This window comes from Moschus berezovskii, chromosome 15, assembly GCF_049115385.1.
Source record: "Moschus berezovskii isolate FMDL1 chromosome 15, NW_MosBer_1.0, whole genome shotgun sequence".
Lineage (NCBI taxonomy): Eukaryota > Metazoa > Chordata > Mammalia > Artiodactyla > Moschidae > Moschus > Moschus berezovskii.
In genome coordinates, this window is record NC_142474.1 from 29,478,545 (window position 1) to 29,490,904 (window position 12,360).

General features: G+C 52.9%; 1 protein-coding gene across 2 annotated transcripts in view; it reads right to left on the bottom strand.

Annotated features, from left to right (window-relative positions):
• LAMA5 (laminin subunit alpha 5) overlaps positions 1–12,360 on the bottom strand; it is a 51,357-nt gene that overhangs the window by 20,327 nt on the left and 18,670 nt on the right. Inside the window, exons 7-27 of one of the 2 annotated variants that reach the window (XM_055433810.2) lie at positions 11,553–11,668; positions 11,113–11,231; positions 10,915–11,005; positions 10,556–10,690; positions 10,314–10,376; positions 4,550–4,690; positions 4,331–4,468; positions 4,110–4,244; positions 3,892–4,026; positions 3,664–3,801; positions 3,193–3,245; positions 2,885–2,990; positions 2,701–2,753; positions 2,505–2,610; positions 1,992–2,091; positions 1,701–1,857; positions 1,435–1,573; positions 1,131–1,273; positions 948–1,054; positions 703–856; positions 18–178 (exon numbers count right to left, since the gene is read on the bottom strand). In XM_055433810.2, the coding sequence (XP_055289785.2) occupies positions 18–178; positions 703–856; positions 948–1,054; positions 1,131–1,273; positions 1,435–1,573; positions 1,701–1,857; positions 1,992–2,091; positions 2,505–2,610; positions 2,701–2,753; positions 2,885–2,990; positions 3,193–3,245; positions 3,664–3,801; positions 3,892–4,026; positions 4,110–4,244; positions 4,331–4,468; positions 4,550–4,690; positions 10,314–10,376; positions 10,556–10,690; positions 10,915–11,005; positions 11,113–11,231; positions 11,553–11,668 (2,490 nt within the window). The remainder of the gene's footprint in view (positions 1–17; positions 179–702; positions 857–947; positions 1,055–1,130; positions 1,274–1,434; positions 1,574–1,700; positions 1,858–1,991; positions 2,092–2,504; positions 2,611–2,700; positions 2,754–2,884; positions 2,991–3,192; positions 3,246–3,663; positions 3,802–3,891; positions 4,027–4,109; positions 4,245–4,330; positions 4,469–4,549; positions 4,691–10,313; positions 10,377–10,555; positions 10,691–10,914; positions 11,006–11,112; positions 11,232–11,552; positions 11,669–12,360) is intronic. The other variant, XM_055433814.2, reaches the window with a different exon arrangement.

Below are 12,360 nucleotides of genomic sequence, written 5' to 3' on the forward strand. Positions count from 1 at the left end.
ACCCACTCCCCACACACCTGTATGCGCAGGGGTGGACGGTGAGCACCCCCTGCTGGGGGGCTCTCTGGGGGGTATGCACTACCACATCCACCTCCTGGCGGGCATCCTCGTTGGCATACTCCACCACCAGGGCATAGGGGCCTGGCTGTGGCACTGCCACCTGAAGCTGGACATCCACCTGGGGGGACAGAGCGATGTGAGGCCCCACCCCAGGCCCCCTCCAAGAGAACAGGGTGCTCCTAAACACAGCCCTTCCCACCCTCTGTGCCAAGAGCCTCGTCCTCCCATCTCAGGGCGTGTGTGCCCATCACTCCTGCCGCTGGAGGCACTCCTGCTGTGGCCACTCGACCTTCCAACCTCTGCTCACTCTGAGCCTCCCCTGCCCATCGTGGCCCACCAGTCTCATCACTGTAGAGTGTCTGGTGCCTGAAGTGAACCAATGACCTGCCAACCCCTCATGATAAGCTGGAGTGCTGGGCCACCCTCAACCCATTTACAGCTGAGGCCCCAGGCACTGACTGTCAAGGTCAAAATCCTGAAGGCAGCAAGCACTGCCTGAGCCACTATCTGTGCCATGCCCACGTCACTTTTGCCCTGCACCCATGTCCCTTCTGCAACAAGGACCCCCCATCCTCCAGGTCAAGGGCACGCCTCCCCAGGGTTTGATCCTACTTGTCCCCAAGGGGCCCCGGGGACACGCACATCAGTGCCCCAGCAGACAACAAGCGGCGGGTGCGAGGGGCTGAGTTGCTCCATGGGGCAGGGCCGGGGTAGGCTGTTGTCATGGCGACATAGGGCCTCGGGCCCAGCGGCAGAGGGGAAGCCGTCCAGGGGTAGGTGGGTGTAGAGGAGGCAGCTGGTTGGGGACACAGTCTGGTCAGCACTGGGCAGGTGGCCTGGGCACCATGAGGGGCAGGTCCCCACAGCCCCACCAGACTGGCCCTCACTTGTCTCCAGAGCGCTGGGTGTCTGGGCGGAACGTGCAGGGCTCGGTCACTCTCAGCTGCAGCAGGGCCGCCTCGTAGTAGGCGCTAGGCAGCAGAACCACATAGTCCTTGGGGGTAGAGGGGAGGTTAGGTGCTGTGGCCCCTGCCCTGGGCCCCGCCCCAGCCCTCTCAGCCCTGCCTCACCAGGAGCACCCCCTCGGCCTCCACGAGCAGGGCCCAGGCGCCAGGGTTCAGCACGAAGGGCTCCCCCAGGCCCCTCTGGGGCACGGTGACAAAGGCAGGCTCGGTGCTGGGCGGGAAGGCCATGGGCTGGCTCTGCTCTGTGCCTGAGGGTGGGGACAGTGGGCTTTCTGGACGCGGGCATGAGATGGCCACTCCAGGCTGCAGTCACCAAACCCCCAGGGTCAGGAGGACAGGCCTGGCCTTCCCACCCACGCATGGGGATGTGGCGGGAGCTGGGTGGGGAGGGGGCAGCCCCAGCACTCACAGTTGGGACACGTGGTGAACTTGCCCTGGTCTCGCATGGAAACCCGCCCGCTCACACTCGTGGGCCCGCGGTTGACGTAACGGAAGACGAGCCGGAAGAGGTCAGGGGAGGTCAGGTTCAACTTCGCCACGATCCTAGGCTGCAGTGGGGTTGGGGGGCACGGAAAGTCAGTGCGGCACCTCCTGGTCATGCTCAGCCCACACCCATGAGCTCAGGGGCCTGCCCACCCTCTGCCAGCCATCATGCCAGGAACACTGAGCTCATACCTGGATGGATGTCATCTGCGCGTAGCCCCTCCAGCTGAAGTTCTCGAACTCCAGGGGGTTGAAGCCGAAGCGCACAGCATGGCCCTCAGGCGTGGTCGCCTCCTCTAGCTCCAGGCGCAGGTGGTGTAAGTCGGGAAGATAGTGGTCCTGAGCAGGCCTGGCCACAGCAGGGGCAGTCAGGGCGGGACAGGTACTGGCCCTGCACTGCACACCGGGGTCCCCAGGGAGAAGCCAGTGGACAAACTGCTGCCCCAGCCCACACCCCCAGCCCAGCTGGGGCGAGGTACCCACTCGCTGCAGGTGGAGCCCTGGGTGTTGGGGCGGCACATGCAGGCGCCCGTCCTCAGCTCACAGCTCTGCCCTAGCGCGCCGCCAACATCACACCGGCAGCCTGCAATGGGGGAGCGAATGAGTGAGGCCCAGCCCCATGGCCTCTGTGCTCCTCCTGTAGCCCCCGGCTCAGGACTCCGCTCTGTCCACCCTCCATCAAGGGTGACCCAGGCTGAGAGGATGAGTGTTACCACTACCAGAAGCTGCCCAGGGCTCTGGACAGCAAAGGGTCAGGGTTTAGGGCAAGGGCCCTGGGATTGGTGAGTGAAGCCTGCCAAGGCACGGGACGGAGGGAGAAGGACGGGGTGGAATCTGCACCCCCTCCACACCAGCACAGGTCTGGCCAGGCACCAAGAGTGGCTCAGCAAGTGCCATGTGACACACCCAGGCCCTGGCTGGCCTTTGTCCCATGTGTTCCTCCCTGGGCCTTAGCCTCCCCGGGACGTAGTTCAAGGGCCAAGCGGTGGGCCTTACTACGACAGCCGAAGTAGTCGGCCTGGTCCAGCCCGAAGAAGCCGTCCTTGCAGGCTGCGCAGGTCTGGCCACACACATGGGGCTTGCAGAAGCACTGGCCGTTGCCCTGGAGACCAAGGGAGAAGCTGGGACCAGCCCTGGGAGGGTCCCTAAACTCTGTTCCCATGGCCCCCGGCACCTCTGCCCTCAGACTCACCGGCTGGCACTGGGCAGCCCCACCCAGCGTGCCCCTGGGATCACAGTTGCAGCCTGGGGGAGAGGCAGAGTAGGGCTGAGAGGCAGGAGGGCTGGACTCCATCCCCACCCTGGCCACTTTGGAGCCAGCCCTCCCCTCCCCAGGGTCTCCCCCAGCACCCTAACATGACTCCAGGCAGACTCACGGGTACAGCCCTCAGGGTTGCTAGGACTCAGCCCCCAGAATCCAGGTTTACAGCGGTCGCAGCTTGGCCCCTCCACATGAGCCCGGCACGTACAGGGGGCCTGTGCCTGGGAGAGGATGAGACTGAGGGTCAGAGTAGGTCCCTGCCCTCCTAGCACAAACCCTCAGTCCTGGAGCCTGGCCCCATCTCGGGCATGACCCAGCCAGGGCACCAAATGGGCTCTGAGGTTGCATTGGCAACCGAGCAGCAGGTGAGTGATGGTTTCTAGAAGTGAAGGCCGCAGCACCAGAGGGCTGCCCCAGGCTCACCTCAGGAGGGACACGGTCAGCTGGGGCCAGGCCAGCAGGATGGCAGGAGCCAGCTGTGGAGAGAGGCCCAGGCCATGGTCATTACTCAGCCACTGACCCTGATGGCCGAGAGCTTCCCCAGGCCTGGCCAGGACCTGAGGCCCCGTGGGAGCCAGCACACATGCCGTCCACGTGTATGAACAGGCAAGAAACCACAGGTGCCTTCATGCCCTAGTCCCCGTAGCTGTAAGAACATGTGTTCTCCCCCACCACACAGCTGTGAACATGCAATGAGCACACACTCGCACAAAGCACATGAACAAGCATGAATAAATGGACAGCATGAATAAATGGATATGCACAACACATGGACACTCATGTGAATGCCATGTGTGAACCGCATAAACACACGAGAGAGCACACAGGGCACAGCAACAGCCGTGGGAACACACAGCTCATCTCATACACACACACACACGGGGCTGACCGCACCTTCGCAATAGGGGAAGTTATATGCACCAGGCACACACGTGTCGCACCGCAGTCCCGTCACTCGCGGCCGGCAGCTGCACTGCCCGCTGTGGGGATCGCAGGCTGCGTGCAGGGAACCTTCGGGCGAGCAGTGGCAGGCTAGAGGAGGAGCAGGAGGGGTGTCAGCATGTGGAGAGCATGTGCGCGCCCCTCCCTGCCCCCAACCCCTCCCCCCACCAGGGCACTCACGGGCACAGTCGGGGAAGCCATGGAAGCCAGGGCTGCACTCCTGGCAGGTGGCTCCCGCGTAGCCGGAACGGCAGCGGCACAGCCCGCCTGCCCCACACAGCTGGTCCACGGAGCCCCGGGGGTCACAGGCGCAGGCTGCAGAGGACTCGGGGTCATGCCCTGGGCACCTGCGATGGCCCTCCCCGCTGCCCAGAGCCCCACCAAAGCCACCCGCTCACCGTGGCACTCGGGGTAGCCATGGTAGCCCAGACGGCAGCGGTCACAGTGGGGGCCGTTGAACTCTGGCCGGCACGGGCAGTGGCCAGTGTCGTCACAACCCTCGGGGAGGGTCCCCACGGGGCTGCAGCCACACACTGCAGGCCGAGAGTGCACAGGGCCCTGAGCCAGCAGCCCAGACCCAACCCCACTCCCGCCTGCCTGCTGGGGGTGCCGTACTCACACTGGCAGAGGGGGAAGTGGAAGTAACCGGGGGCACAGCGGTCACACAAGGCCCCCTCGAAGCCTGTCCGGCACGTGCACTGGCCCGAGTCACGGTCACAGGTTCCGTCCACCACACCGGGGCTGGAGCACTGGCAAGCTGCAGACAGGAGGAGGTCATAGAGGGGCTGGGCTCTTGGGCTCCGCGAGGGGATGCTGCCAGGGCCAGGGCTGGACTCACGCTGGCAGCCTGGGCCGTAGAAGCCGGGGGCGCAGAGCTCACAGTGGGTGCCCTGGAAGTTGGGTTTGCACACGCAGTGCCCCACCTGCGGGTCCTTCCGGCAGGCATTGCCCTGGGTCCCGGCGGCGCTACAGTCACAGTCTGGAGGGGGACGGGGGAGGGATGGGAGTCTCAGAGGCCCTGCACTGCCCGCTCCAAAGCTCCCTTCCCCACAAACTCCTTTCCTTGCCTTTTGACACTGCACTCATACACAATGAAAAAGACTTTAAAAAGGCCAACAAGGGAAAGCGGATGTTTTAGGAAAACAGTGGCATGCAATGAAATCAGGAGCATTTTACATACACATAATTAATTGTTTATAATGTAGACAGCAAGTCAACTGCAGGTGTTGACATAATCAGAGAAAATGCAAAAACAAAATCTTAACAAGGTAGAAAGAAAATTCTACTCTCTATAAATAATTCTGGAGATCAGGAAGAAGGAAGAAAAAGCGTGCTAGATGTCTTAACTGATGCACAAAAAGGGACTAATACTATTTTTGTTACTGACATAAAATAAATAATGGTTCATTGTTCAATCGCTCCAACTCTTTGCAACCCCATGAACTGCAGCATGCCAGGTTTCCCTGTCCTTCACTGTCTCTTGGAGTTTGCCCAAACTCATGTCCATTGAGTTGGTGATGCCATTCAACCATCTCATCCTCTGTTGCCCCATTCTCCTCTTGCCCTCAATCTTTCCCAGCACCAGGGTCTTTTCCAGTGACTCAGCAATTTACATCAGATGGCCAAAGTACCGAAGCTTCAGCTTCAGTCCTTCCAATGAGTATTCAGGGTTGATTTCCTTTAGGATTGACTACTTTTATCTCCTTGCTGTCCAAAGGACTCCCAAGAGTCTTCTCCAGCACCACAATTCAAAAGCATCAATTCTTCAGTGCTCAGTCTTCTTTATGGTCCAACTCTCACACCCGTACGTGACTACTGGAAAAATCAGAGCTTTGACTATATGGACTTTGGTCAGCAAATGCTGTCTAGGGTTGTCATAGCTTTTCTTCCAAGGAGCAACTGTCTTTTAATTCTGTGACTGCAGTACAAAATAATGGTTCATTATTTGTCAAAACATAAAGGTAACCTTGGCCCAGACCAGAAGATAGAAACAGAACTTGCAAACCCTCAGAGAAGAAAACACAAACCAACCAAAACATGCTTTGCTGGTCAATCCAGCAAAAGTCAAGAAAGGAAAAATGTAAGCAGAATGAAAGAAATGATACAGTTGGGACAGAGGCAAGCCCAAACTAATAGCAGCCACAGTCCCTCTGCCAGGCCGCATCCCCTCTCACGAGACAAACCCAAAGGCATCGGTTTGACTCTTGAAGGAGAATCTGGTTGCACCCTTTTGAAAGAATGCACCTTGAACCAAGGACTTGGACAAGAAAAAAAGAGCTTCCAGAAGGGAGAGTGTGGAGTGTGGTGAGCCCAGGCATGAGCATTAATGGAGACAAGGAAGGATGTTGTGTGTGGAAGAAATGGACTTGTCCCTGAAGAGATGCTGAAAACCCAAAGCTCTAAGATCAGGATAAACATGGTCCGGAGGTACTGAAAACTAAAACTATCGAAATTGGGAGGGAAATTTGGTGAAACCACTGTCAAAGAGAGAAAGACTAATACACTGTTCCCAGAATGTGACAAAAACTAAGAACAGAGTGGGTTTAATAGCATAATTAACATGTTCTTTAATAAATGTACGTGTACAAATCTATTCCCGGAGAGAACACAAGTTCCTGTCAAACATTCTTGGACCATCTAAAAGGGGTCATATTCCAGGTGAGAAAGAAAACCTCAAAATCCAAAGGCAAAAAGTAGAAATTTTCAGGCCACCAAATCCAACCATGGTGCAGTAAAATAGAACAGAACCATCAAAAGAAGGGACAGAATGGAAATCTAACCACCTGGAATGACAAACACAGTTCTAAACAACTCGGATGAAAAGGAAAATGAAAACTGAAATGATACACAGTTTAAAAGGAACAGCAGTGAGAACACAGCATATCAACTCTATGGGATACACCTAGCCAAAGCTACATTCTGAAGCAAAGTCATAGCTTTAACCCTGGGTTTCTCAACCTTGGCACCAGTACCATTCTGTGTTGGATGACTATTGTGGGGGTGGGTCTGTCCTGTGCTCTGCGGGATATTTAGCATCATCCCTAGCCCCTATCCACTAGATGACCGTGGCATCCCCCAGTTATAATAACCAAAGATGTCTCCAGACATTTTCTTGCAGAATAAAATCAGCCTTGGTTGTGAAAAAAATGCTTTAAACGTTGTGTGGATAATTAAGAGAAACTAAAAGTAATAATAATTCAAGAAACTATGAAAATGGTAATAAGTCAAAAAAAAGTAGAAAAAGACAAATACTGTATGATCTCACTTATATGTAGAATCTTAAAAAATACACACACACACACTGAATCTTTAAAAATACCCTGAGTTTGTGGATATGAAAAAAAAGATTGATAATTGCCAGAGGCTGGGTTTGGGAGTTGGGCACAATGGGTGAAGGGAGTCAAAAGATGCAAACTTCCAAATACAATGTAAATAAGTCATGGGGATATGACCCACAGCATGGCAACAATAATTAATAATAACATACTGCATAATTGAAAGTAGCTAAGAGAGTAGACATTAAAAGTTCTTGGCCAAATTTTTAAAAAAATTCTCATCATGAGAAAAAAATTATAATTCTGTGTGGTGACAGGTGTTAACTAGACCTTCTGTGATGATCATTTCACAGTGTCTAGAAATACCAAACCTTTGTGTTACATACCTGAAATTAACATACTGATTTAGGATTATACCACAACAAAAGAGAGGAGAGAGAAAGATAGATTTTAGCTCAAATTTTTCTATATTAGGAAGTAAAATCTCTCTCACAAACCAGAGAAAAACTCCAGCAGATCTTATCAATATAAACCTTAAGCTGCACTTCAAAAACACTAAAAAACTCAGCAAGCTTCTGTTATATCTCATGAAGGCAGGAAAGAAAAGAAAATCAGACAAAAGGAATGGAAGGAAATTTAAAAATCACGTACAGAATGCTGTGCATAACTTTATGGCAACACATTTTAAAATCCAAATGATATAAACAAAATTTGCTAAGAAAACATAAGTAATCAAAACTGACTTAAGATGAGGTAGAAAATGAACATGCATAATAAAAGAAATTAAAACCATCACCTAAGATATCCATGGTCAAATCAGATTCACATGAAGAAAATAACAACGAGGGCAAATTACCCACTGGGAGAAAAGAATGTGACTCATGAGGCATAGATACTATAGTTCATGTGGAAAGAGTTTACAGCAGCAAACGAGTGAAAAGAAAACTGAGCCATGACCTCAAAAGAGAAATTCACACAGGAAAACAACAGAAGGAGTCCAGAAACATGAGAGACGATTCAAACTCAAATGAGGCAAAGAAATACAGCTAAGACCAAGGAAACACCAAATGCCGTCAGATCTAAGACCCAGTTATAGGACACACCACTATCTTGAGCTGCTGTGAAAGGAAAATACTGGCCAATTAGACATTGATAAGCCACCAACCAAAAGGTGCACCCCAACTCCAGGAAAACTGAAGATTTCTGTAATAATGAATGTTGCCCTGCAGAGACAGCAACGTTCTGACATGAGTGACGTGAATGATGCCACTCCACCCAGGCAGATGATTTTGCCAGGAGAGCAGTTTGGCAACATGCAGCCAAAAACGTTTCAAAACTTTCTTCTAGGAAACTGTCCTGCAGAAATAGTTAATAATTCATGGAAAGCTTTAGCTGCAAGGATGTTTACTATAGTGTTATTTTTAAAAACTCTGGAAAGAACCTAAATTACCAAGAATTGAGAGTTGGTCAAACAAGAACTACATCTGTGTACATAACGTAGAATGTGAAATGACGTGTTTACAGGATGGTGTGGGTGGAAAGCGCAATTGCACAGAAGTGCACACACTGCACGTGGATGTTTATAAAAACACAACATACACGCAGAGGGAGGAGGGGTTGTTTGCAGGAGTTGCGATTCTGGATAACTCTTTAACTTTCTGCTTTCCTATATTTTATAAGGTTTTCTAGAATGAATTATTTGCACAAAATTAAAAGAAGCAAAGACAAGGTGAACCAAATGGAAATATGAGGTTGGTGAAAAAGTAACTGAGGTTTGGAACTGTGAATTTTAAATCATTATAACCCGGCTCAAATACATCTTCATTAATGAAAATGGGAACCATTACAATCAATACAAATAAGTTTGCTGATTTCTGTGCTTCAGGATTTGATGAACACTTGAAAAGCATTTTCTGCCTCCTGTTGGTTGTTGGAAGCATTTTCCCTGCAAAAAAGCTGTTAAGATGCTTGAAAAAGTGGTAGTTGGTTAGCAAGAAGTCAGGTGAATATGGCAGATGAGACAAAACTTCTTAGCCCAATTCGTTCAATTTCTGAAGGGTTGGTTGTGCGACGTGTGGTCGAGCGTTGTTGGGAAGAACTGGGCCCTCTCTGTTGACCAATGCCGGCTGCAGGCACTGCAGTTTTCCAAGCACCTCATGGATTTGTTGAGCAAACTTCTCAGATGTAATGGTTCTGCCGAGATTCAAAGAAAACTATAGTGGATCAGGTTGGCAGTAGACCACCAGACAGTGACCGTGACCTTTTTTGGTTCAAGTGTAGCTTTGGAGTTTCTTCTGGGTCCAACCACTGAACCAGCTGTCACTGGCTGTCGTATACAATCCACATTTGGTCACACATCACATTCCGATGAAGAAATGGTTCGCTGCTGTTGCACAGACCAAGAGAAGATGACACTTAAAGATAACGATTTTTTTTATTTGTGGTCAGCTCATTAGGCACTGTCTTACTAAGCTTTTTCACATTTCCAGTTTGCTTCAAATGATGAACAACTGTAGAATGGTCAGCGCTGAGTTAGTTGGCAATTTCTCATGTAGTTGTAAGAAGATCAGCTTCGATGATTCTCGGTTGTTGTCAACTTCTGATGGCTGGTCATTGTACTCATCTTCAAGGCTCTTGTCTCCTTTGCAAAACTTCTTGAACCACCACTGGACTTTATGTTCATTAGCAGTTCCTGGGCCAAATGTGTTGTTGATGTTGCAAGTTGACTCTGCTGCTTTACAACCCATTTTGAATTCGAATAAGAAAATCTCTGAAATTTTATTTTTGCCTAATATAATTTCCCTAATCTAAAATAAATATAAAACAAACTGGGGTCGCAAAGAGTCAGACATGACTGAGCAACTTTCACTTTCACAAACAGCAAGTAATAACTCATTAGGGCTTCCCTGGGGGATAGTAAAGAAACTGCCTGCAATGCAGGAGACCCAAATTCAATCCCTGGGTCAAGAAGATTCCCTGGAGAAGGAAAAGGCAGCCCACTCCAGTATTCTTGCCTGGAAAAATCCCATGGACAGAGAAGCATGGTGGGCTATAGTCCATGGGGTCACAAAGAGTCGGACGTGACTGAGCGACTAACACGTTCAACTTTCAATAAGTCATTAGCAAGAAGAACATAAAGTAAGAAATGTGCATTAAAATGATGCATCACATAACCACATTTAAAAATGTATTCCAGTATCAAAACAGCAAAGGTCAACAATGCAAAACCACAATTACTTTTGCATCCTCGTCTCTGTGGGCCTGGGTGTGGCCCACTCTGCCTTCAGTGGGGCCTAGGGCAGGATGGGGATCTTAAGAGACACTTACTCACGATATGTCCGGCAGGCAACACCTGCTCCCCAGTGTCATTGTGGGAGGAGGAAGGCACCGCTGAGGGAGGGGACAGCACGTGTCAGCGAGGTGGGGTAAGCACCCGGCTGCCAGGGTCTCCCCACATCCCAGAGGTACAGGCAGGATGAAAGGGTTCCCCCCTCCCCACTGGCTCCAGCCCAGTATTGGGGGATACCTAGGTGCCTGCCCACTCCCCCCACCCCCAGCTACGCCCTCACGGTAGCAGTGTGGGAAGTCAGTGAAGCCTTCAGCACACGCGTCGCATCGCGCCCCTGTGAAGTTTGGCCGGCAGTAGCAGCGGCCAGTCAGGTCCTCACACGTCCCGTCTGTGAAGTCCGACTCACAGTTGCAGCCTAAATGGGCGTGAGAAGTCAGGGGACCCCAAGCCCAGAGCTCTCAAGCCTCCAAGGAGGGTCAGCATCTGCCCGCTCCCCTCACCCCGACCTGGGATGTGGGATGAGAGCCATGGCCTCCCAGATAGCTACAAAGGCCCCAGGACCCCCCAACTGGGCACACCCTGCTCCTGGACACCCTTGGGACACCCCTGCTCTGACCACACTGGGTCACCCCCACTTACGGCGGCAGGCGTGGGGTGAGTCGAGTGGGTGGTCTGGGGAGCGGTAGAAGCCAGGCAGACACTGCTCACAGTTGATGCCCGTGGTGTGATGCTGCGATGGGACAGGGCCGCTGATTCCAGGAACGCACTGCCCCCAGCCTTACGCTGACCCTGCCCACCCAAGACCCACACCACAGACCTGGCGACAGCCCCACCCACCTGGCAGTCAATGCACACGCCTCCGCCCTGATAGACCTGGTCCTGATTCTGGCTGGCGTTGCGCCGATCCACCTCCGGGTCGTAGTAGCAGTCATGGGCGTGGCCATAGCAGTTGCAGGCTGGAGAGCAAGGGGCTCAGCTGTGGGCCGGCCTCCGTGACCCCACCCGACTGGGACCCCTGAGCATGTCCCATCAACCGCAGGTGATCCCAGACTCAGGTGATGGGAGTGTGCCAACAGCACTCTTCTGAGAGTGTATAAGCATGTGTGAACGTGTATGAACACTGTATGTACCGTGTGAGCATGTGTGCACATGCACATGTGTGCAAATGTGTGTGTGTACATGAGTAAGAACGTGATGTGAGTGCAAGAGTACACTGTCTGGGTATGAGCACATTGGAGCATATGTGAGCACCGTGCGGGCATGTGGGGGGCACTCACATTGGCATTCATTGGCACTGTCTGTGGTTGCTGGCCTCCACGGCTGCTGGTTGAAGCCGGGGCAGCAGCGGTCACAGGAACCCCCACACGTATTGTGCTGGCAGGCGCACTGAAGCCTGTAAGGGATACATGGGCACAGGAAGGGCTCAGACCCACCAGGGACCCAGAGGGACCAGAGAAAGGCAGTGGCTGTGTAGGGACTTCATGGAGGATGGGAACTGGATCAGAACACGGCATGGTCAGTGCATGTGGCCCCTGACCACAGGTGAGCCTGAGCCCTGGGCCCCTCAGGTTCCAGCTACACCCTCCCCATCACAGCCAGGACCCAGGCCAAGTCTGCAGCTTTCCTGGGCCAACTCTGAGGTCTGGGTCTTGCTCAGCAGGCAGCCCTGGGCTCAGCCAGACGCCCCTATTACCCAGGGATCCTCCCCAGGGGCAAGTGGCCAAGAACTGCTTCCTCTTCCAGCTGAGGGTGGACTCCAGTCAGAGGGCTGGAATCCAGCCTACTGTCCTGGAGAGCAGTTCCTGCTGGCTCAGTGGGCAGGGGGACAGCTGGCTGCAGCTGAGGACTGAGCACAGAACCACCCTTCCCCTCGGCACACATCTCCACAACTCAGTCAAAGGGGGAGCAGAAAGCACAGTCCCCCCCAGGGCCATGTACTCCTCAGTCCTACACCACAGTGCTTGCAAGTCCTGAGCCGGCCCCAGGAGCCAGTCCAAGAAGAAGAGACTGAGAGCTCCAAATCCACTTGAGCCCCTGCCTTCCTGCACAAGAGGCTACATACAGAGCCTGGAGAGGCAGCACTGA